Below are 22,901 nucleotides of genomic sequence, written 5' to 3' on the forward strand. Positions count from 1 at the left end.
GGAGGCATTCGCATTATGGAAGTGCTGTGCCATTGTGTTTGGTTGCAAGAAACCTTAGGTGACTGCTCGGCTGTATTATTGCTGTCACACTCTGTAATGCTAACAGGTTTTTATTATTCACTACAGCTGTTGATCAGCCTGAGCAAGCTCAAGCAACTGAGGAGTGCTACCAGGGCAATGGCGTGAGTTATCGTGGTACAGCGTCTTTCACTATCACAGGGAAGAAATGTCAAGCCTGGAACTCAATGTCACCACACCGTCACAATAAAACTTCAGAACACTTCCCAAATGCGTATGTGCATTTCTCATTTCTGTGTTTCATTCAAGAATGATCACTCATGAATTCATTTTTATTTGCCACACCTTTACACAACAGTGATTTGAAGGGGATATACTTGTTAAAAGTCATTATTCCTTTTTTTTTTTCTTTTTCTAAATCTGGAAATATTTTCTATTAATCTCATCTTGAAACAACACTCAGTTCTCACTGTTATGCTTCAGAATGCTAATTAATTCTGTTCCTATATTACTTTTAAGAAATTAAGTTTCCATAAACGTTACCTTATACTGAAATGAACAGTTTCTATACATCAGATTCTTCGTGAGTTGAAGTCTTAGGTTCCTAGTTTGTCGTTCATTACTTGTTTGTGGAGAAGAGAAGTCATTTCATTATTCCTGGTTTTTGTTATTTATTTATTCAAAAAGCTCTTTCTTCTTAAAAATAAATAATTTTTTTAAAAAACTAAAAGGTATTGATATACATTAAAGCATGTGCATTTACTTATCTGGATTTGCAAACAGTATTATTACTATATGCCTTAAACAGTGAATAATACCCGTTGAAATTAAATTTTCTACAAATGTTTCTTCGTTTCTTTATGCTGAAAATATGATTTCTGCCAGCCATTATACATGATCTTTGTACCAGGCCTGCTTTCTAAAATGTTCTATCAAGTTCTTCTCAGGCCTGTGGCATAGATAGGCATACAGTATGTTTGCTTTTGTAGGGACCTGAGGCAGAATTACTGCAGAAACCCAGATGCTGATAGCCGCCCATGGTGCTACACTACTGACCCAAGTGTGAGATGGGAGTATTGCAACCTGAAGAGATGTAGTGACAATATCCAGATGACTCTACCAAAACCTCCTCAGACAACTCTGGAACCAAATCCTGGTGAGAAGACTTTCCCTGGGAACACTTGTAATGAGGAAGATCATTTATATGTAAAAATCATAGAGTTGAATGAGGATGAAAGGCAGAGTCCTAAACAACCTCAGAACATAACACCTTATCCATAGCCATCATTTTCTGAACTTTCCTGTAAAATTTGTATGATAGTTTCTGCATGTTATTTTAGAGTAACGTAGGATATTTTTAACTATTACATCTGGCAATGCTGGAAGCACAAGGAAAAAAAATGACTGATAGTAACCACTCTGGTGGGAGCGCTATGAGCAATGACAACAAATATAGAAGTGATGGCATTTTGCTGGCAAATGTTCTGAAAGCGTATTTTCACGTGCCATGCATTCACATTTTCTGGGCTCCATTTCCCACCAGAGAACAGCTGGCTTTTTGAACTTAGTTCAAATGCAGCTTCATTGTCCAGTAGATGTTAAGAGTGCTACAGCTTTCATTTTGTGTTCTGTCACTTTCTTGAGGTTGAAAATTAATAGTTTTTCCTGAATATGCATTATGACCTATTTACATAATATAAAATATGATGGGTAGGCATTAACATCTGTAAGAAAAAGATTTTTTGAGTGCATGATCTCTGTGGTCTTGGTTCCTGGAGTCAAAAACGGTTAAGTGAATGTGAGCTTCTTTAATCTACGCCTATCATAGTAATGAAGAAAAAACTGCAAATGAAAACAAATCAGAATGTGATTGCTAGCTACCACTGACACTACTTTGTCCTTCTTTCCATGTATATACATTAAGGAAGATGTGTAAGTTCAAATAGCTTTTCCTCAAATTTATTCCTGCTTCACCACCATCAAGTATGGGTGTGACCCAATTGCCGACAGCTAACAGTTTTTTTCTTTACCTCTTTTTTCACAGATTGCATTCATTCAAACGGTATAGATTATCGTGGCACAGTAGCAAGAACTGCAAGGGGCAGGACTTGTCAAGAGTGGAGTTCTCAGACACCGCATAAACATGACTACTTCACTCCAAGGACCCATCCAAAATCAGGCCTGGAAAAAAATGTAAGCAGTTATTCATTTAATACTTTGTGTCATTGAGCTTTTCCTGTCTTTTTTGTGGTCTCTCAGTAAGCACTTTATGTCAAGTCTTTGTAAATTATTTTCTTCAGTTCATTCCAAGAACCTGATTGTGTTAATTCTTGTTGACACTAGCAGTCTGTTCTTCACTGGGACAAACAGAGCAATGTCAAATGCTTTTGCAGCATAACCAAAGGGCTTTGTATGAGTGTTTGCTTTTTCCTACTGCTGAAGACTATCCGGAGTTGGTCTTTGGCAGTACTTTTCCTCCTCTGACAGAAAAAAGACCCAACACCTAGGTTATTAGGTTTCAGTAACAACAGCAACAGGTGAGTTGTTGAGGGATTCAAGTTCAGCTCTAGTGCCTTTGACTATATACCTGATAGACTGCAGTCCTCAGCCTCTTCTAATTTCATCCTCCGCAAAGTACTCCAGCCACTGCCACAGCCTATCATGCACAGATATCCATGCTTCTGACCCATTCTGTAACTCACTCCCTGTCTATAACCTTCAATTCTAACGTAGTTCTCATGTAAGTACCCATTAAAAGATCTTTTTTCTAGCCAGTGGCTGCTAAGACTTGTAACATTTTATATACAGTACTTGTCCAGTTTGTGATGAGCTACATATATGATATAAAAAAGTAGTTTGATGTTGCCAGATTGAACAATATTTTTTTCCTCCATGTACTTGATTATAGACATAGATTTAGCTGTTTCTTTGATAGCATCATATAGCCTGTATTGAATAACAGCTAAGACTGGGGAAATGCTCTATGAAAAGCTGCCTGTCATGACTTATTAATTCTTGAATAGAGTAATTGGTTGGGATTCCTGTGAAATGGAAGCAACTATCCCATTCTTTTTCCTATGATATGTGGTCATAATTCAGAGTAGGGAAGCTAACTACAAAAAATGTCTGTCGTAGTATTTCTTAAATTGATGAAGAGGATGAAGATGCTCTGAAAGATCAGAATTGTGTTAAGCCTGTAGAAGTGAGATCTTGCTGCATGGCCAAGTGGTCTTGCTTGCTATATTTTAGGGTGATAACTGGACACACGGGCAGTTGGTGGGACTAACTTTCAGATGACAGTGACTAAATTCACATTCCTCCATATGAGTGCATGCAATTGTATGATGTGTCTGCTCTAAATGGAGATCAGACAGCATGGCCATAGAACCCTAAACAATAATTCAGCTAACTAGACACCCTGTGTGAAGACTTCGAACCAGCCCTGGGACTCATAGACATCACCAAGTTGTGCAAGAGCAGCCTATACAATTCCTGATGCCTCACAGTCATGCAAACAGACTGATTGTGAAAAGACCTTAGAGCTGATGTTACAGCTCCTACCAACTACAGTGGGAGTGGAAATAGGCACTGTAGTGCTCTAGAAATCCCCATTCTGGGACAAGATCAATAAGGTTGTTAATAGTTAATATCTTCATTATTTTTTACAGTATTGCAGGAACCCTGATGGAGATGTGAATGGACCTTGGTGCTACACAACTGACCCAAGAAAAGCCTGGGAGTACTGTGACATTCCCAAGTGCCGTAATTATTCCTTTTAAGACTAGCACCTCCCTTTCTTATTACCTTTTATGACTACTGGACAACATTCAGTGATTAATCTGAAAGACAGCTCTAAGACAGTGCAGTAGCTTCAGATAGGAAATTAAGGCTGCAATGAAGTAATGCTCAACACCAAGGCCTGAATTCTTAAGAAAAATGCTTATTCCTTGGAATTCTCAAACACAGCAGCGGACTTACCTGGAGTCCACCAAAGCTCATGGAGGTTTTGCCAGATATTTCAAAATAGGGCTGGTCCTGGAGAAATTACCCTGCTTGGTCACGTGGCATATCTGGTTGGAAAACATGCTTCTGTATTTACATATCTCTGATCAAAACCCAAATATAGAACAAACAAGAATAAGAAAGCTGTTCTATAATATGTACAAAGCATAACTGTAAAGATATTACTGCCTGGAAAGTTTTGGGCTGGAACTCTTGAGGAAAAATAGCATTTACACAAGATCATTTACTTCATTTTGAAGTTCTTTTTAGTGTAACTTTCCAGTCTGCTCAGTAAAGGAGCAGAGGAAACATGGCATTTGCTTTTAGCTTCTGTAGTTAGCTACTTTTGTTAACAACAAATATAAATGCCTTCTTGTTAGGTCATCTTCCCATGGCTAACCAAAATCTACCCTTCTAGAATAATGCAGTCATTTGAAGTGCTTAAAAGAGCCTGGGATAAGAGCAGACAAAGTGTTGTTCCACAGAGACAGTGATTGAATTTCATGTGCTGTGTCACTATATTTAGTTTGAATACAGCTGGCAGTGTGGCTTCTGCATTGCTGTCATCTGTAAGAATACATTTAAAGGTGTTGGGAGGATTTAATTGTTTCCTTCTTTGTTCCATTCCTTTTTCTTTTTCCTACCTCATTGTAGTTCTATTCATTTGTAATTTGCTGAGAACTTGGAAAGTTATGCAAAAAAAGATTTACCTGGCATTTTAAATGAGACAAATCTAACAAAACATAGATGATGTATAGCGTATAACTTACTACAGAGCAGCTGAATAGAAAAATGTAAGAGTTTCACCTTTTAGTTTTCTGAGTGCGTAGAGAATGTACAGCAAATACTCTGAAGTTCCTCACAGTCGTTCTTTTTTCTTATTCTGTAGCTCCTGCTCAGTATGAGTGTGGAAAGGCCAAGACCAGACCAAAGCTGTGTGCTCAAAGGATTGTTGCTGGGTGTATTTCACATCCACACTCCTGGCCCTGGCAAATCAGTCTCCGGACAAGGTACAGTCATTCTCATAAAAATGCAGAATAAGTTATTTAGTTTGTAAAGACAATGCTGGAAGGATTATCTGATGAACTATGGCGATCTACAGCTGAATTCACCACCTTAAACCCATGTTTTTTTCATGTCTTTCTGCTCTGTTACAGTTATGGTTTGCATTTCTGTGGGGGAACACTGATAGACCCACAGTGGGTCCTTACTGCTGCTCACTGCTTAGAAAAGTAAGTATCTGTTATAGACTGCAACAGCATTTTCTTACATGAGATAGAAAATAACAGGGGAAATAAGACTGGCCCAATAACCAACCTGAGTTGCCTCTTGACTCAGTTTGCACAGTCAAGAATTGAGCCAAAACTATTCATCATTCATTAAAGCAGTTCTGACTGAAAACCAGAGAGTGTTGAGTAGTAACTGTCACCAGCTAGTGCACATAGCAAGCCTTGGTTTAACATGCCATAATAAGGAATTACAAAAATAAGTTTACTCCAAAGCTGGGTTTCTTTTTTGTTTTTGACAGAACTAGGTGCCCAACATTATCATAAGTGTCCTGTGTCCTGGACATGCATTAATCTGCTCACTGTGTGCAATCATTTCCAATAGGTCATCACGGCCATCTTCGTATAAAGTATACCTTGGATTGCATGAAGAAAGAGCTTTAGAAACATCAGTACAGAAAAGAGATGTTGAGAAGCTGTTCAAGGAGCCTCACAGGGCGGACATTGCTCTACTAAAACTGAGGAGGTATCCTTTTGCCTGAAGCCTTCCTTCATTCTGACAGGAAAACTTTGGTTTGCCTGCTTTTTAACTAAGCAGTGGTTGTTTGCTGGTGCTATGAAAGTATGTGTTTCTATGCATACCACGACCCTCTCTTCTCTTTCTACAGAAGCTCCAGTGGATGCTAAGGTGATTCAGTTACAGGGCTTCAGGAAGGGGAAAGGGCTGCTTTGGAGTGGGAGGAGGGCTAGAGATGGTGACACACTCTAGCAGTATGCTCAGAGCCCTCTGCTGTGAAGTGCAGTGGAGGTAGTGGAACAGGAGGAGGTTGTGCCTATAAAGCTTTCACTCCATAACTTTCCCTATACACTTTGATCTTGGTAATGAAACAAAGATTGAAAGCTACAATGGCAGCACACCGTGACTCAATACTTTTTCCATGATAGAGTGGGGAGAATTCTTCCAGCATGTTGTCCTTATTGCAGGCAAGCAATACATGCTTTTGATGCAATACCCAGGTTAGCACTTCCTTCATCTGTTTCTGTTGGTTTGAAACTCCAGCATGCTATGCAATTGATAGGAATACATCTACATAGCTACAAGCAGATGTGAACGTGCACTTATTCTTTGCTTTCTCTGCCTGCAATGAAAATCCAAAACACAGCACAATTAAAGTGGCTTGTTAATTGAACCTAAGAATCTGCACACAGAATTAAGTAAAAATGACTCAGCCTCTGCTATATGCTAAGAGTTTGAAAATGACCTACAAATAGTGAGGCTGAGGGCAGGCAGAGCAAGGTAGGCTTTGTTGTCCGCATTTTAACCATATGTGAACACTTTCTTTTGGATTTAGTTTAGTATTTTTACTATCTTTTCCTTTTGAACCATTCTCCATTTCAGGTCTTTTTTTGTGTGTGTATTGTATTCTGTCGGATTAGAGCCTAAAATATAAGTGGTCAGAAAAAAACCATTACCTCAGAATTTCAAGGAAAAAAAAGGCTGACTGTATAAAATCCTCTGAGAAAAAAAACAACAGTGGTATCGCGGATACATGATCTAATGACTGACCTCCTGTGAGTCTTTTGTTTGTTTCTTTCAGCCCAGCAGTCATCACTGATCAGGTAATCCCTGTTTGCTTGCCGAAAGAAAATGCTGTGTTAGGAGGAAGAGAGGAGTGCTATGTAACAGGCTGGGGAGATACAAAAGGTGAGACAGAATTAACACTCAATCTTTGGAGCTTGGTGTATATTTGTATCTAAAGTATACTTACCTTCTCTGTGCCACAAACACCCCTCCAAAAAACTTACATGCAAGCATTTTACATCCCAGTTTGTAAGGGACTGCCTTTCTTTCTAAAGCCTCCTTCTGATTTAGACTCTAAAAGAATCCTGTCTAAGTAACAGACAATGGAACACCAAAAACCAATACAAAAAGAGAGGAATCAGAGCTAAGCACATACTTGGTTTTATTTCTCAGCCCACTCTGCTTTTCCCTTGAGTAGGCTTTCACACAGTCAGATGGAAAGTTTTTGTAGATGTAGGCAATTTTCTTAATATATAATGTGAGTTTGCTTGTTTTCTCAAATGATGTTTCTCACAATTAGGCAGGTTAAGAAGATCTCATTTGAATATGAAAATGCTCCCATCTTCAAACCTCCCACTTTGTCTTGGCTGAGAAGAGAATCACATCTTTTCTGCCTCCTTGCTTCTGTCCACTGCAACATTTTCTACTGGCTGCTTCCTTCCTCCTTTCTTACACAGAGAGGTATTCTCAGACCCAGAGAAATAAAACGGTTGGGGAATGACCCATATGTATTCTCTGTGAGAACAGTAAGGGCAATCACTGTATTAAAAGGTGATAAGCACTATGGTACTACTGACAATGCTTACTGATTTTGGAATTGCTCTATGTGTGCATGGAAAGCGTGTTCATAAACACTGTTTATTTTACTGCTTATTCCTATCCTGATATTTGTTTCATGATTATGCTGATGTATCTTTGTCATTTAACTTGCTGGGGTTTTTTAATTACAATTTACTTTGTTTACTTGCAAAGGAACTCCTGGTGAAGGCTATTTAAAGGAAACTGGCTTCCCTGTAATTGAGAATAAAATATGCAACCGCCCCGAATTTTTGAATGGGAGAGTCAAAAAACATGAGCTCTGTGCTGGGAATATTCATGGGGGCACAGATACCTGCCAGGTAAGAAAGGGCTGTGAGCATCAGCATTGGTTATAACACTGCTCAACAGCATACGTGAGAAAACTCTCTGGCTAAAGTTCTAGTGCTTTCTTATAACACATGGGGGCCTCTCATTCAAGAGGTAGTTCCATTTCTGTACCTCCTGTGAGAACACCACTCTTCACATCTTAAGCTCTCATTTTGTTTTTTCTCACTCTATTTAGGGAGACAGTGGAGGACCTCTGGTTTGTCTGGACCAAGACAGATTTGTCCAACATGGAGTCACCTCTTGGGGCCTTGGCTGTGCCCAACCCATGAAACCTGGAGTTTACGTTCGAGTTTCTAATTATATTCCTTGGATTAAGAGCGTAATGGAAAACAACTGATCCTGGGTATGGACTGCCCTCTCCTGGAAAGCAGTATGCACATTAGAAATATTACAAGTGCAATATTAAAGCTACAATCATTCCTAAAAAGCAAAATAAATATGATCATCCACTTACAATTGCTTTAAGGTAATGTTTATTGCTGCAAAACTCAGCTGACTGCATTACCCTCTTTCTATACATTCTGTGGTTTGCTATGTTTGACAATAGACCAACACACCTTTAAAATACTTGTAGAAAATCCCAACACCAACTGTAACTGAATATCTGCATTTTGATCCTATATGAGACTCTACAATGACTTTATTCTAAGGTTGAAATCCCCAAGATGTTGTGTCTCCAACAGATGAAGAAAGGAGAATATCCTTCATTTTCTATGAGCTGTTTGATCTTTTTCCAGCAATTCAATGATAAAAAGAAGAAGAAACTCACTGTACACATCTTTTATGCCTGCTGTGTTTTATTAGATATATCTGACTGCATTAACTACACGGAAAAAAATAAACACATTTGGCTTGTATTTTCTTTCTTTTTTTTTTTTTTTATTGATGTGGAAATTTGTGTCAGCAGAAACACAAACGTTGCATCATAGATACAAAACAGTGAATAAAAAAATACCCTTATCCTAAAGTTAGCTCATAGTGAAGACAGAGAAATAACTAATATCAGTCATTACAGCAAGTAATGACAATGCAGGTAGTGTATTATAAACTTCTGTTGCCCACAGCACTGGTCTTGTTTCACTATATAACTTGCCTTACCATTACATATAGCTTTTCCTTCTCTAAATGAAGAGGAAGTACGTATGCCTGTGGTTACAGGAAATGAATTCTGTGCCCATAAGACTGGAAAACCCCATGCATGGGAAACTATTAGTGCTCATAAGATAGTTAAGCAAGAGTAGTAGTAATTCAGCAGCACTAAACTTAATGCTAGCATCAGTCATTTGTGGTATGAAGTTTGAAAGTTCACTCCTCAATTTGTTCACACCAAATCTGTTGGTTTTGGATCTTCTAAGGCTCTTTACAACTCAATTTCCTTTGCTTCCTTTGTTTAATTCTTCATTATCCATGACATGGTCCTGTTCAATTATCACATCTTCTGAAGTTCTTCATTATAAGGAGGGTATTGTCTGTCTCTGACCGGGACCCAGCACTAGGTGGAGGTCATACATGATGAAAGGGAGTGAGATGTCCCTTTATCTGCTTGCAGAGCCAGAGATCAAACATTTCCGCTCCGGGTCAACTTCAAACAACAGGATCCATTTAATACTTCCCTCTATAAACAAAGCTCATCTCATCTTTGCTCATCTTCCCAAGACAGCTTAACATCCCTGTCAGTATCCCAAATAACTTATCCTCAACCAGAAAGATGACAAGTAACAATGAGAAGAAGGAACTTGAGTCACCTAGGTCCTGGTCAGGGTGAGATGATTTGGCTTGCAGGAATGGGCAGGGAGTATATTTTAGAATGGAAAAAAAATCAGCATGTGTGGGACACAAGACCACAGGTCTGGAGAGAAGCACCAATGGGCAGTGGGATGATCTGACCTGCAGAGCTAATGCCCTGTGCAAGAACTGACAGCTGCATAACAGGAAAGGAGGAGCGCTACCACATTTGAGAAAGACCTTCAATGGGCAGAGCTTTTGCTGCAGTGTTGCTGGGTAAGAGGAGCAGACCAGGGTGATAGACTCCCAGTTTTATCACTTCTGATCCAAAAACAGCTGCCCTGTTCAGTGCTCTCCCTCATGAGACATCTGTTCTTCTGTTTGTCCAGATGGTCCAAGGGCAAAGGCTCACATATTCATATTTTCTTCCCCAAAACTATCCAAAATCATCCAATGAACAAATAGCTCAAATGTATAAACAAATAAATAAAAGCTCATTGAGCTGGATAGTGCAATTAAGCTGATCTGTTCTCTGTCAAAATCAAAGAGCGCTTTCTTCCTGGAAACAACATAATGATAAAATGAATTTATTTCATATTTACAGAAGAATACACCACCTTTTCTGAATGTCCTTATACTTGGAATAAGATCATGGAGTTTAATCCATACTCTGGAGCAAACTTCAAAGTGGTGGCAAGTGAAGAAGAAATTCCCAGTCTGGGATAACAGTCCTTTGCTCAACATCATCCTTTAGACATCAAATATAAGAGTTGGTGTTCTGGTGTTTCCTTTTCTTCCCACATTTACCATAGTGACTGAAGAAAAATGAACACATAAATGAGGGAGAAAAAGAGTTGTAGTTCAAGCCACAGAACTGACATTCAATTTTTTTTTTTTTTTCCTGTTGCTTGTATATTGAAGTGGTAAAACGTTATTGATGCAAGATCCATACCCACTGTATGAAACAGCAGTCTACGTCACTAGCTCACTAAGAAATTTGCTGCCAGGCAAGCCAAGGTGTAAATTTTCCCTGTGTGCCTGTAGTGCATTGAAGATTCTAGTTTGTCACGTGCTAGAAATGGGGAAGCACTGCATATATGCCTTCAGTTATAAAATGAATCAGTGGAAGCTTCCACAAGCTGTAGACAAGCTCACATTATCAAGGGCTCTTCTTCACAGCACCTTAATGGAGGCAATGGCTCAGTTTCTTGACTAGAGAACTGCAGGATATTCTTTGCAGTTCTCTCTTGTACATTATCATTTTCTGCCTCCAGAAGTGCACAGGAAAATTTTATGAGAAAAATATAGGTTATCTTTCAATGGTTTTTGGTGGTGGTGGTTATTCGTTTAACAACCTGCCTTAGTGGTACTGGAAAGTTCACTCTTCTATTTGGGAAAATATTACCTGCTTATAGCATCAACCTGACTAGGGAACTGTAAGGCAGAAATATCATAAAGATGGTGGTAATAGATATCCAAAGGTTATTTATAGGGAAAAACTCACCAATACGAATGCCTTCAGTCTAGCTGGAAAATGCTGAGGCTGGTTATCCAATCTCCACAAAGGAACAATCTCAAAAGAGATGCTGCCTTAGTGGTGGTCAGCCCTTAAATGAAGTCTAGGAGAGGTGGAGTCAAGCTCCACCCCTTCCTGGAGCACAGCTGAATTACCTTCACCTGTGCTCCCACAGCTGACCCGACACTTGCCTCAGCTGATTAATCAGAGGTTCAGGCTGTGATTACCAGTTTCCTATACAGGAACTTACTTTGATGCTCAAAAAGCATCAGTAATTTATGGTGGTCAACAAGGTTGGAGAAGAACACCCTCAGGAAACCTCAACCAGGTAAAAGTTAGAAAATACATAGCATACCCTGAAAGTTGCTCTACATCCTCCACTGTCTCGGGTAGAGGGATTCCTTTTGTCTCTGGTAAAAGTAATACTAGGATCCCACAGACAGCTGCAAGAACACCTGCAATGGGCATGGAAGAAAAACAAAACCAGTTTTTAAAGGTGTTACTTTTTGATATTCAGGGTTTATCAGATATGGAAAACTTACTTTGACTAAGGTTAAAGGGATATTTTAAAGTACAACAGGTATTTCTGATTAATTCTACTCTTAGTGAGCACCTTCAGACATTAAGTTCACTCCTCTGCCATTACAGAACTTAGCTGCAAGATTTTTCAGCCTTGAAGCACCTCACATAGCTTCTTCTATCATCTTACTAAAGGGGGCCTTTCACAGCACAGAATGCTGTGAAACCACCCAGATCTCAACCATTTGCTGTTCTGCCTCTTGCACTAGGCGTGATGGTGGAAAGGGGCTGGCCACACGCTACACTAGTGCTCTAAAAGAAAAGCTCTGCTAGGAGACTATGTCAACCATAAGTATATTTAAATTCAATTCTTACTGAAAATAATCAGAGGTAGCTCCAACCAAATGGCTGCTAATCGGAAAAGTAGAAATGGGGCTATGATCCCACCTAGGTCACACAAACTTGAGCACAGGGAAACACCAAAGTTTCTGCAAAAGAAAAGCAGTGACAGATATTTTAACAGGTGCAAACTAGCAGATGAGCCAATACAATTAACTCCAAAATTACCTCATGAGTTTTACTAAAAAGCAGTGAAATAGGGAATGGGAAAAGCAGAGAAAAAAGTTTTGCCTTACCTCAGTGTTGTCGGGTACAACTCAGAGTTCACAAGGTACACAATTTCAAAAGCGATTGTGATGCCCAGCCTTCCCAGTGTGGCCACCGTGGTTTTGAACCATGGGATATCTGTCCATTCAGAAAGAAACCCTGGTGAGGGGGACTTTACTGCATCAGCAGTGTGCTGTCAGCAGCTCTCGTAAGGATTTCACCCTGATGTGTGCACTGACTACAGCATGGCAAAGGGGCAAAGGGTTTTCCCAATTAGGCTGAGGTGGGACCTACTGAGCAGTCTCTGGCTGCTACAGCTGCTCCTGGGTGCTCTGAGCTCACTAATAGTCATTGGCAGTGTTACCATTCTTCCTCACAGATAGAAAAACTCCTGCCATGTGAAATTAGTGACAACAGTAGCTTACCAAGCTTGAAAACAGGATTGAAGAGCCAACAACACATCTGGGGATTAACAAGAAAAAAAAAACATTTTGGAAAGCTGTTCCTACCCCTGGTCAGATCAGCCTCTAACATTTTGGTGACAAGTCATGTCTGTATGGGACAGGTAGAAGGAAAACACATCCTCTCTGCCTATCTGCCTGAGTTATTCCTTGTCAGGAGTTAGATGGGCCTCAGGTCTCACCCAGACATGCTATTTCTGTTTTCATGCTCCTAAAAGCTCCGAGCCCTGTCAGCAAAAGCTGTGACACAGTAATGTTGAATCAGCACATGCCAGACTGAAAGTCAAACTGCTGCAGATATCAGTCTAGATTGGCATTTATTGCTTTCCAGCATCATGAGCTGCTTCTGCAGGGAATCATAAATGACTTCCAACTAAGTGATTCAGGACAGCATAGCATCTTCCTTAGAACAGGCTAATTACAATTCATAATTTGTTTATCCATTGCACATTGGACACACCCCTAACACTGAATTACTCAGGCATCCTCCTACTTCCCTTCTCTGGCATTTATCATTTGGTATCGTATCTGGCACAACCATCCCGAAGCCACTCAAGCTGGCTTTCTCTGCTCAGCTCAGGCTCTGGACACTGCTTGTTTATAGGGAGTCAGGTAAAAGGGGTTTGATGGCCACATCCACACCACAGGGCAGAGTCATCATGACTCATGTGAAACCCTTCAGCAGTCCTCCAGCCCCATCTGGAAAGCCAACAGCCTCTGATGGAGAGCCACACAGAACATAATGTGGAACAGCAAAATGTCCTTGGAGGAGGACAGTCTCCTGTATGGACACACTGAGCAGACTGGGAGGCTAGTAAAACAGTAACCCTGAACCTGGCATGAAGGGGAGCTCTGCCTCTGGAGAGGGCTCTGTCAGAGATTGTGCTTTCTCAGAACTCCAATAGGAGGAACATGAAAACATTTCAGTTCAGTCAAACCCAGAAAATGGATGTTTGCAGATTTTTCCAGTCCAAAATAATCAAACAAGACCTGAAACAAATTTCATTTTATGTTGTGAAACTGCCTTTGCTTAGAAAAGCTCTGTTTTCAAACACATGCCAGAAAAGCAAAGGCTGGAAAGACCAAAACAAACCCACATTCTCAGCCTGGTTCCCCTTCAGTCCATAGGACCCCTGAGGAGGAGTTTAGCTCATCCCTGAGCCAAGGGACCTGACCTGTGTGAGCACCTCACAGATCTCACAAACTGCTAGTGAAGTTATCTGTGTAAATATTTTACTTGAAAGCAGTACTGGCACCTCAGATGTCCTATCTATGAGTACCTTAGCCCCCAGAACTGGGTACTCTGTGCCCAAATGGCAGTGCTCCACAGCAGAGAACCGGTCAGGAGCCATGCACAGCATGTTGGCTCTTCACAGGGGCTCCCAGCAGCAGAAACATGAGTCATGGTGGGCAAAATCCTTCAGGAGAGCAGACCCAGCATTCACAGACTTCAGTGGTCCTCAAACATGCTGTAATAAGTACTTCTGGAGGAATCATTTTGCAGGGAACTTAACTGAGAGGGGTGTGAGCCTGCAGTCCTCTCTGAAGGATTCCATTTTGCTTTCACTCCAAATCTGCCTGCTTTCATCAACACATCACACCCCTGCAATGGTTCCTCATGGCTCTTCTGAAGCAAAATTATTGTCTCTTGATTAAGCCTGTGACTAAAACCTCTTGGTTAGCAGAAATTGCCACTTGTTGACACAAAGAACCAGGGGAAGAATGAACCTTTCTAATGCCTGTTTGGCTGCCAGTTCCTTGCTGTTCTGAAGCAAAGCATACTGATGTGGTAACACCCAGTACACAGCATCTCCAAACATCCCCATCCCCCCGTGGATATGAACTTGAAGCTGCAACATAACAGCTGTACAGGAGCAAAAACAATTTTAAGAAAACAAAGGAGTGCTGGGAAGCCGTCAAGTGATATCAGACCTTTTACATGCCCTTGAAATCGGGAAAGAATGACTTAATTGAAACCCATATCATTTCTCTACCCTATCAGCATTGCCTGAACTCCTGCTGTGTGCCACAGCCCCTTCTTCCTTGGATGAGAATGGAAGGGAGAGCATGAATTAGGGTGGACAGAGCACACAATAACCTGGCACCACTGAGCCACTGGAACAGCCTGATAATATCAGGAGAGCCCTGAGGAAGATCTCAAGAGGTTAGAGTCATAATATATTCCCAGGTATAGTTTTCTTTTGTAATGAGGGGACCGCAACAGTGTCTCAGCTAGACCACTGATTTCTTCCATCATTAACAGTCTTCCAAGTCAATTAATGTATTTTCCCTTCCTGTTTGTGTGTTCTTCCCTTGCATGTGTGTTCAAAACTGTACAGGGCCTTTATACACGTTTTCCAAGACTACACGCACCTGTTTTTCACTGCTCATTAAAGATATAACTGCGACATATCCCAGGACAGCCTACAAGCAAATAAATTGTGCTGTTTCATGACGCTTGGTTCTGCTTGCATCACTGGACACCTTTTGCTTTTGTCTACATGCCCTTGTTTAAGAGGTGTCAGAGAGAAAAGCCACTGACCTAAATAGCCCAACGTAGGGAAGGATTGGAAATTACCTTCTGGCAAGAAGGCAGTAATAAGGCATGCAATTCCTGCCACGATGTTGCTTATTGCAAAGGGAAGGCGCCGGCCAATGCGATCAATTGTGATTAAAATTATGAGAGCAGCAGGCAACTCAACAGCTCCTGAGATGAAGAAGTCCAGGTAGAGGTTTCCTCCAACAATTCCTAGGCGCATGACAAGCCCTTGGTAGATCAGGGCACTTGTGAACCTTAAAACCAAAGGCAAAATAGTACTGAGAGGCAAATGACTGCAAATGGCTAGAAAGTCCCTTCAAGTCAGCAGGAGATTATCCTTGATAATGTCCCACCTGTGTAACAAGCAGTACCGATTGTGGCCACTCACCAGGCATACATCAGGATGAGTGTGTTCCTCCTCATCCAAGGAGTCTTCACCAGGTCAAGAAAGGAGGGATTGGTGACCTCCATGTTACTAACAGTGATCTGAGGAGAAAGGCAAGGAACAAAATCAGCCGTCAGGCATCTCACAGCGCAGTATCTAAGTAAATGCAGTGCTCAGCAGTATTTCAGTCAGCGAGTAAACACGCTGACAGCCTGGTTTGCTGCTTTTAGCACTCAGGCGCATTATGTAGTTATTGGAAATAGCTTATAATTGAAATCAGACACTGGTTTTCTTTAGCAATGACAGTGCAAAAATTGGGGGAAAAAAATAATCTCAAATATTGACTTGAGAGTGGAAAAATGATTTCCTCATAGCAAACTGAAAGAGATTGACCTGGAATCCCATGAAAGACAGTAAATAGCTTTGTCCACACTATGGTCATTAGGAGCAGAGAAGGCCACAGGACAGGCAAAGCAATTTGTTGTGGGATGGTCACTGGTGACAAAGATGGGCAGCAGGAAATGTGAGAAAAATTAGATCTGTGAAGGAGCTGCAGAATTTAGCTGGTGAAATTCAGAGGCACTTCAAATACAAAGCACTATGCTGAGCAAGGTTTTACCCTGAAACAACTAAAAATCCTGTGAAGTATGAATTCATGATTCTCATATGCCTCAGAGGTTAAGTAAATCTGCTCACACTTCCTCTAGCACAATTATAATGAGGCAGATGATGAAGTAATTAGCAAGAAGGTTTAACAATAACAGAAAAGGGCAGGTTGATTACACAATTATATTATGACTATACTTTGGAGCTCACTGCCTTAAGGTTTTGTGGAGCCAGAACACTAGGAGGGCCAAAAAGGGATTAAGCACATCCACAGAGGCTTACTTGGACAGTAGTTTTTAAACGTGGTAGGTCAGAAGAAGAACCTGGCCAGGGGTTTCCCAAGCCTGCCAGGAACCAGAGGCTGGGGAACATACCAGGGGAAGGATCAGGCTATCCCTGTCCAAGACATTGCCCGTATTTTGCTCCCTTAGCATTCACTATTGACATTTACAGAGACATAACATTAAAACACAGGCTAGTGACAGAGCTAAGAGGCTGCCCTTTGATTCTTCTATTCCTTTTGCAGGTGAGAAAGAGAAGAGACAGGTGGTTTTAGGCAGAGATCAACCACAGGTCTGCCCAAGGACTGGCAGCCATGGTTGGAATTTTCATTGGCTCACAGAAAAGCTGAAGGAAACACAGAGTTAAACCTGGTGCATTTTGAGGGGGACTTCAGGCAGCCTGCCTGCTGGGACTCAAAGTTACTGTCCTATGCCAGGAGCCCAGGGAAGCAATCCTGGCCTACAGGAAGGTAAGGTGACACAGAAAAGTATGTGGGACCATGCACATTCATGAAGAAGCAACAGGTAAAGGGCAAAGCATCATCCAAATGTCTCCTCAGTTCAGCCAGGGCTGTGCCCATGGCTGTAGCTCTGTGTTTGTTGTTCAGGTGACAAAGTAGCACAGATGTTTTCAGCAAGATTTATATCGCCATATCTGATCATGGCTTTCCGTAACTGAGAGTCACAAAGCTTTCTAAATAGAGAGACAAATGCCACAATTGTTTGAACTTCCTTTCTACTCCCTTTTGCCTTTCTTCTGCAGCCAGAGCCTTGAGTTTTCTTCAAAGCACTGCCACTTCTGCCGCATTCCAGAGCATTTTGTAGGGCAGGCTGAGGTTGCTGGGTTTCTGCAGTGCTCTTGGACTTGCTCATAGTATAGTTACAAAGCTGACATGACTTGTTTGTAAGAGCAGGCTGCCAGCCACCAGCTGTGCCTTTGTGCAAATATGGTTTTAGTCTTCCAAAAGACAGAAGATAAATTCAGCATGGCTGCTACCATACATTTTAATGTCTAAATAAAGTCATAATAACGCCAAGCATAACTGAGCATTCTGTATAGATGAAGAAATAAAACACCAAAGAGTCAACAATTCATCTGGAAGAAAATTCTTCTTTTCTCCCTTGAAGTCATGGAGAACTTTGCTATTCACATCAGTGCAGCTAGGAATTCAAAGACAAGAGCCCATGTTTCCAAAGATACACAATGTGAAGACTCTGCGGGAAGTTTTATAATTAACTTCCATGACATGTTTATGTCCCACCAAATTACATCTCAGTTTTTCAGCAATAAGTCTCAAAGGCTACTCATAGCACAGACATATAAGTCTGCATGTCTTAACTCTGTGCAGGACAGCACACGTGCATATGTATAACACATACATCTAAGTTAATACATATGCTGGAAATGCCTTAGTGTAAAGGGAGAGACTCTCTCATGAAGCAGTTCTTAGCCAACTAGTTATGACTCATTCTCCTTTTGAATAGAGATCAAGTATGAAACAATTAGTGTGAAAAATAAATACTAAGATAATTACAAGCAACTGGGAAAAAATGTTTATAATATACAACAAAAAGTTAATGAGGTCTGTACAGAACTGAACCGTGCCAATGTCACATCTCAAAGAGCAACAGAAAGAAACGTTTATCTGTTTTTATACAAAGGTCATCTGTGGTTTCTGTGTGCCAGTAAAAACACAGGGCTGATACATCCAGAGCCATACAAAGGATGCAGGCAATGAAATTGTTGTAGAGGGACAGGAAAATCTTTGCCAAAATATGATGAAGGATAACACTTCCCGGCCCTATCCTTCCACACCTGCACTTCGCTACCTGAAACTCTGGAGTTGCAATGTGAATGAGAACTCTGATGTGAGTTAATGTGAGAAATGCACTCACTCCTCTGCTAACGTGCTCCCCGGAGATACTCTCTTCTGGGCACAGCACCAAAGATGACACATTGCATATTGAAAAGGTCCCAGGAACAGATCCAGCTTGAAGCTGGGTTAATCTGCTGCAGCTATGAGTGCCTCAGGGTCATGAGGTGGAACGCTTCTGAAAGAAATTAAATATGACTTACAGCAAAAAGTAGGGAAAGACACATCTGCATTCTGATGTGAGGCTTTGAATATGCTGATGTCTGGGCAAGGGATGGTGGGAAGGAGGGGTGCAAGAACTGCATGCAGAGGAGAAGCTGCAGCAGCACAGCTTTTCCCATCATTGGCCAAGCTCAGCACTGGGTAATGCAGGAAACGTGAACCTCACTGGGGTATCTGCCCCAGACAAGCACAACAAACAGGGTTAACCATTTCTTTCTCATTAGTTAGCCTTTTCAATTTACTTCTCTCTCACTGTTTTCAACCTGCACTTCTGCCACAGTAAAGGCTAGCTCTGCACATCTCATTCTGCTTTGTGGGACAGCTCAGGCTGACTTCCTGACCTTGGCCGGTATTACATTCATGCTTTGGCTTTCACTGGTGACATGGCTCTGAATGCTGAGCTAAACTATTACTTCTCCTCAGATCTCCCTCAATCACATTATTTCTCTAGCATACAACATTCTTATTATGTATATTCCATTTCTTGGACACAGAAGTGAAGTATAACTTCTTCCCCAACAAACACTCCCTCCCACCCTCCACCCCCATCATTACCCTTTTCCTGCTCCCCTGAACAATGTAACATACAAAAAATTTCATTACAGCATCATAATGGTACTTAAGTTGCTTATGAATAAAGCAGCTGACTATGGAAATGTGAGCTTCAGCACACTAAGCCCTAAGAGTATGTCTAGTTTTGACTTTAGAAAATCGTTAGTCTAGATACATATCTTAAGAGGTACAGAATAGATCAGGGTCCAGCATCTCTACAGAACCTACCGTGTAAAGATAGTTTTCCTGAGCTGTCATTAACATACACTTCATTAAGTGAAAATATAATGGGATATAGGTAAAAACCAACTAGCCATTTCTATAATACTTCCATATTTGCAGACTTCTTGTATGCTTCTTGCAATATCTATAGTTATGGCAGTAATGCTCTTGAATTAGCAGAGCTGCTTCAGGTGAGTGACTGATTTATGGAGCACATTACTTAGCAGATGAATAAAATCCTGTGCATTAGGAAAGAGCTGTTTGGTGTTTGAGGAAGAAAGTATCAAACATAATTGCTTGGGGTTCATCCAGAACAATATTATAGGACTTTTGTGAAGTATTTCCACTTTAAAAAACAAACAAAACTCAGATAAATCTCAGTTTCTCTCCTTCTAAAGAAAAGCAATGGGACAGAACTTAGTGAGATACCAATCTGTCAGAACCCAGGATGCCAACTGTACTTTCTAACACTCTTGCACATAACAACTTAAAATCTTGTTTTGGTGTGGTGCTTCAAGTGTTGCCCACCACACAAATCACACTGAACCTTCAAAAGACTAAGAAATCTTAGAAAAAAAAATCTAGCTCAGACAGGTGACAGTACCTCAGAGTAATGAGGTGAGAGATATTTTCCATTGTGCTTTGCAATGTCATGCATGATTTTTAATGCCTTCTCTCCTTCTTTGCGTGTCAGAAGCCAACGTGGAGATTCAGGAACAACCCTGTAAGAACAGAAGTCATTAACAGGGGCTTCGCCCATTAAAGTCTTAAATAAAGAAAAGTCCTTTTGCCTGCTTTTATACCCAACATGCTGATTTTTCAGTCTTTAGAAGAGAAGACTCCTCAGTCTCCCACACAGTATGTCATCCTTGTGGGCAAAAGGGGGAAAATAGACGGTCAATACTTTGCAAAGTTCAAGTTAGATTTCTTACCTTTATATGGGCACTGTACATCAAAGCACAATAACCAACAAGCCATCAGGTTGTTAGTAAAGATCCGCAAGAGACTACTGAAAGTCAGTATTAACCATGCATGCTTTTAAGAACAGACAGACCAGCAAGCTTTTAGCTATATGCATATGTATTTTATAAACCGTGCCCAAAGCAAGACTACAAATCAGTATTTCAGTTTCTGTTTACTTGCAGTTAAGATTAATCACATTCTAAAAGTGCTATGGCAATGACAGAAAATAATTGAAGAAACAGTATAACATGCAGGAGAAGAATATATTGCTTAGTATGTATGTGTGAGTACACAAGATCTCCCTCCTAACTTACATCTTGCACACTAGAGACTTTGAGCCACTGCGGTGGACTCAAGATGTTCTAATAGCAATAGTAATAACAAGAGCAATGACTGCAATATTACCAGTAGTAGAGCAGGAAAAGGAAGTTGGGCAGTGAAATGGCCAGCTGGATCCCCTGCCAGGTGGGAACCAAGTAGGCAATTCCAGGGAGAATTATAATTCCCAGGGTGAAGAATATCTGTATCGCAATCCCAACGATCCGCTGGTCAGAACCAACAATCTCTGTCACTGTGCAGATAGAAAGCCAGAATAAACAAAACAGAATCAAAGCTAACTCCAAAGAAAAACATCAGTGGTGAACCATAAGGAAGGATGGTACTGTATCAGCTCACAAGTCTGCCTAGCCCATCATCTTGCCTTCAGCTTTTTAAGCTGTCACAAGGTCTGTCCAAACATGAGTGATATCACCCCCATCCATCATTCTTCATCTAGCAGTCTCTGACTGCACATTTACTAACAAATCAAACAGGGACAGACCAAGGTCTTGAGACTGCATCACAATTAGTAGCAGTTGTTTGCATTCTCCCTCACATAATTTTGGCTTATGCTCCAGATCAGAGCATTGTCCAGGCAGGGACTGTACTTGCGGTCAATCCAGACAAAACCTCCATGGGAAAGAGACTTTAACTGTCTGAGTCTTTAGCAAATTCTGGCCCTTTTGCCAGACTTCAGACCTGAACTGATCCACAATGAAACTTCACTCAGAAGACAGAGTGCTTCTGGGCTGCAGATGCTGAGTGGGCTACAAAAAGGCTTGGAGGTAGCATGCATGTACCCATGACCCCATAGGGCTTCTGGGACTCACCATAACCATTTATGTCTGATTGTAGTTTTGCTTTTATTCGTTGACTATATCCAGGCATTTGAAAAAGAATAATAATAATAATAATCACAGGCCCCACAGACTACAGTGATGGTACAAATTTTGCACTAAACGATATTTCCACTGTGTTTTGGTTTACCACAACAGATTATTGATTACTCCCTTTTTAAAAAGAATCTGATGCATTATCTCTGGTAGGATGCTTTCCTTAATGTCATCCAATTTCATGCTCTAGAAGGATGCTGGAAAGTTTCCCTTTTCTGAACGTGGCAGTCGTTCAAGTTGCTGATGACAATACATTTCTCTCATGAAAAGTAAGCTTGCTATGAAGGAACTTCATCACTGAGCCATGACTATGAGCTATTAAACAGTCTGGATCCCTGCTGTTTTGATGCTATATATGAGAGAGCTTTCCTTTCTTCTCTTTCAGAATATAATAATACCAGTAAGGAACCTCATGTACCTCATTGGCCCAGGCCAAGGATCATCTCAAGTTACAATTCACATGCATCTATCTTGTCACTGAGAATAAATGCATTCAATAGGATAGACTTGTGTTATTTGTCATCCCCTCTGTTCTGGCATAGCCAGACTTCTTGTCCCCCATTCCTCATACCATCATTTTTCTGAACCAGAAAAAAAAAATAAAAAAAAATAATAATAATAGTAATAATTCTCACCAATAACATAGCATGTCATCCAGGTTCCCTTGCCAAAGACACCTTGGAGAAAACGGAAGATCAAAAATAGAGTAAAGTTTGGTGCAAATGCCACTATGACACCACATATCCCAACCCCAAGGCAGGAGAGCAGGTAGATGAGGATTCTGCCATATCTGTTGAAAAAAAGAAAATGGAAATTATGATAGTCGATAGAATGTATCATCTCATTTGAATGTTTAATTTGAAGAGGTGCCTTTTCGAAACATGCCTTGTTCCAAATGGAGGTTGCCTGAAACTTTGCAGTCTTGGATCTCAGGATATGAGGCTCTTTTCTCCATGGTAGTTACCACTGACTTTACATCGCTAATTTTAAAACTGGTAATGTTCTCACCAGATTCCTTTTTATTTTAAAAAACTGGCAATCATATCATAGCTAAATTATGGCTCCTAAGTTACAGTTTGTAGTTTTGATCCAGATGAAATAGGAGAAATTTTTCTGGGGGGGAGAATTCTGTTTACACAGAGTAGCCTCTTAATTGTAATTGTAGCCAGCTCTGTGAAAGCAAGCTATTTCTTCCATAGTCATTTTATCTGATTTTCCAGTGTGGGCTTTTTTAAGGTTTAAGAT

The 22,901-nt window shown here is 40.7% G+C and overlaps 2 protein-coding genes across 6 annotated transcripts in view; one reads left to right on the forward strand and one right to left on the reverse strand.

Annotated features, from left to right (window-relative positions):
• The window catches only part of LOC107311524 (plasminogen), a 20,743-nt gene extending 11,912 nt beyond the window's left edge, over nucleotides 1–8,831 (forward strand). The window contains exons 10-19 of the mRNA XM_015858062.3: nucleotides 127–292; nucleotides 1,008–1,174; nucleotides 2,063–2,211; nucleotides 3,687–3,780; nucleotides 4,910–5,030; nucleotides 5,178–5,252; nucleotides 5,632–5,772; nucleotides 6,845–6,951; nucleotides 7,801–7,946; nucleotides 8,150–8,831. Coding sequence (XP_015713548.1) covers nucleotides 127–292; nucleotides 1,008–1,174; nucleotides 2,063–2,211; nucleotides 3,687–3,780; nucleotides 4,910–5,030; nucleotides 5,178–5,252; nucleotides 5,632–5,772; nucleotides 6,845–6,951; nucleotides 7,801–7,946; nucleotides 8,150–8,311 — 1,328 coding nt within the window. The 3' untranslated portion in view covers nucleotides 8,312–8,831. The remainder of the gene's footprint in view (nucleotides 1–126; nucleotides 293–1,007; nucleotides 1,175–2,062; nucleotides 2,212–3,686; nucleotides 3,781–4,909; nucleotides 5,031–5,177; nucleotides 5,253–5,631; nucleotides 5,773–6,844; nucleotides 6,952–7,800; nucleotides 7,947–8,149) is intronic.
• SLC22A3 (solute carrier family 22 member 3) overlaps nucleotides 8,832–22,901 on the reverse strand; it is a 23,894-nt gene continuing 9,824 nt past the window's right edge. For 2 of the 5 annotated variants that reach the window (XM_015858063.3, XM_085541410.1), the window contains exons 3-11: nucleotides 22,292–22,446; nucleotides 20,851–21,016; nucleotides 20,087–20,204; nucleotides 15,729–15,826; nucleotides 15,380–15,594; nucleotides 12,370–12,478; nucleotides 12,110–12,222; nucleotides 11,571–11,670; nucleotides 8,832–10,514 (exon numbers count right to left, since the gene is read on the reverse strand). In XM_015858063.3, the coding sequence (XP_015713549.2) occupies nucleotides 10,457–10,514; nucleotides 11,571–11,670; nucleotides 12,110–12,222; nucleotides 12,370–12,478; nucleotides 15,380–15,594; nucleotides 15,729–15,826; nucleotides 20,087–20,204; nucleotides 20,851–21,016; nucleotides 22,292–22,446 (1,132 nt within the window). In that variant the 3' untranslated portion in view covers nucleotides 8,832–10,456. Of the gene's footprint in view, nucleotides 10,515–11,570; nucleotides 11,671–12,109; nucleotides 12,223–12,369; nucleotides 12,479–15,379; nucleotides 15,595–15,728; nucleotides 15,827–18,529; nucleotides 18,665–20,086; nucleotides 20,205–20,850; nucleotides 21,017–22,291; nucleotides 22,447–22,901 lie in introns of those variants that run through there. The other 3 variants (XM_085541409.1, XM_085541411.1, XM_085541412.1) reach the window with 3 other exon arrangements.

This window comes from Coturnix japonica, chromosome 3 (genome assembly GCF_054131305.1).
Source record: "Coturnix japonica strain WE chromosome 3, WE-NBRP24, whole genome shotgun sequence".
Lineage (NCBI taxonomy): Eukaryota > Metazoa > Chordata > Aves > Galliformes > Phasianidae > Coturnix > Coturnix japonica.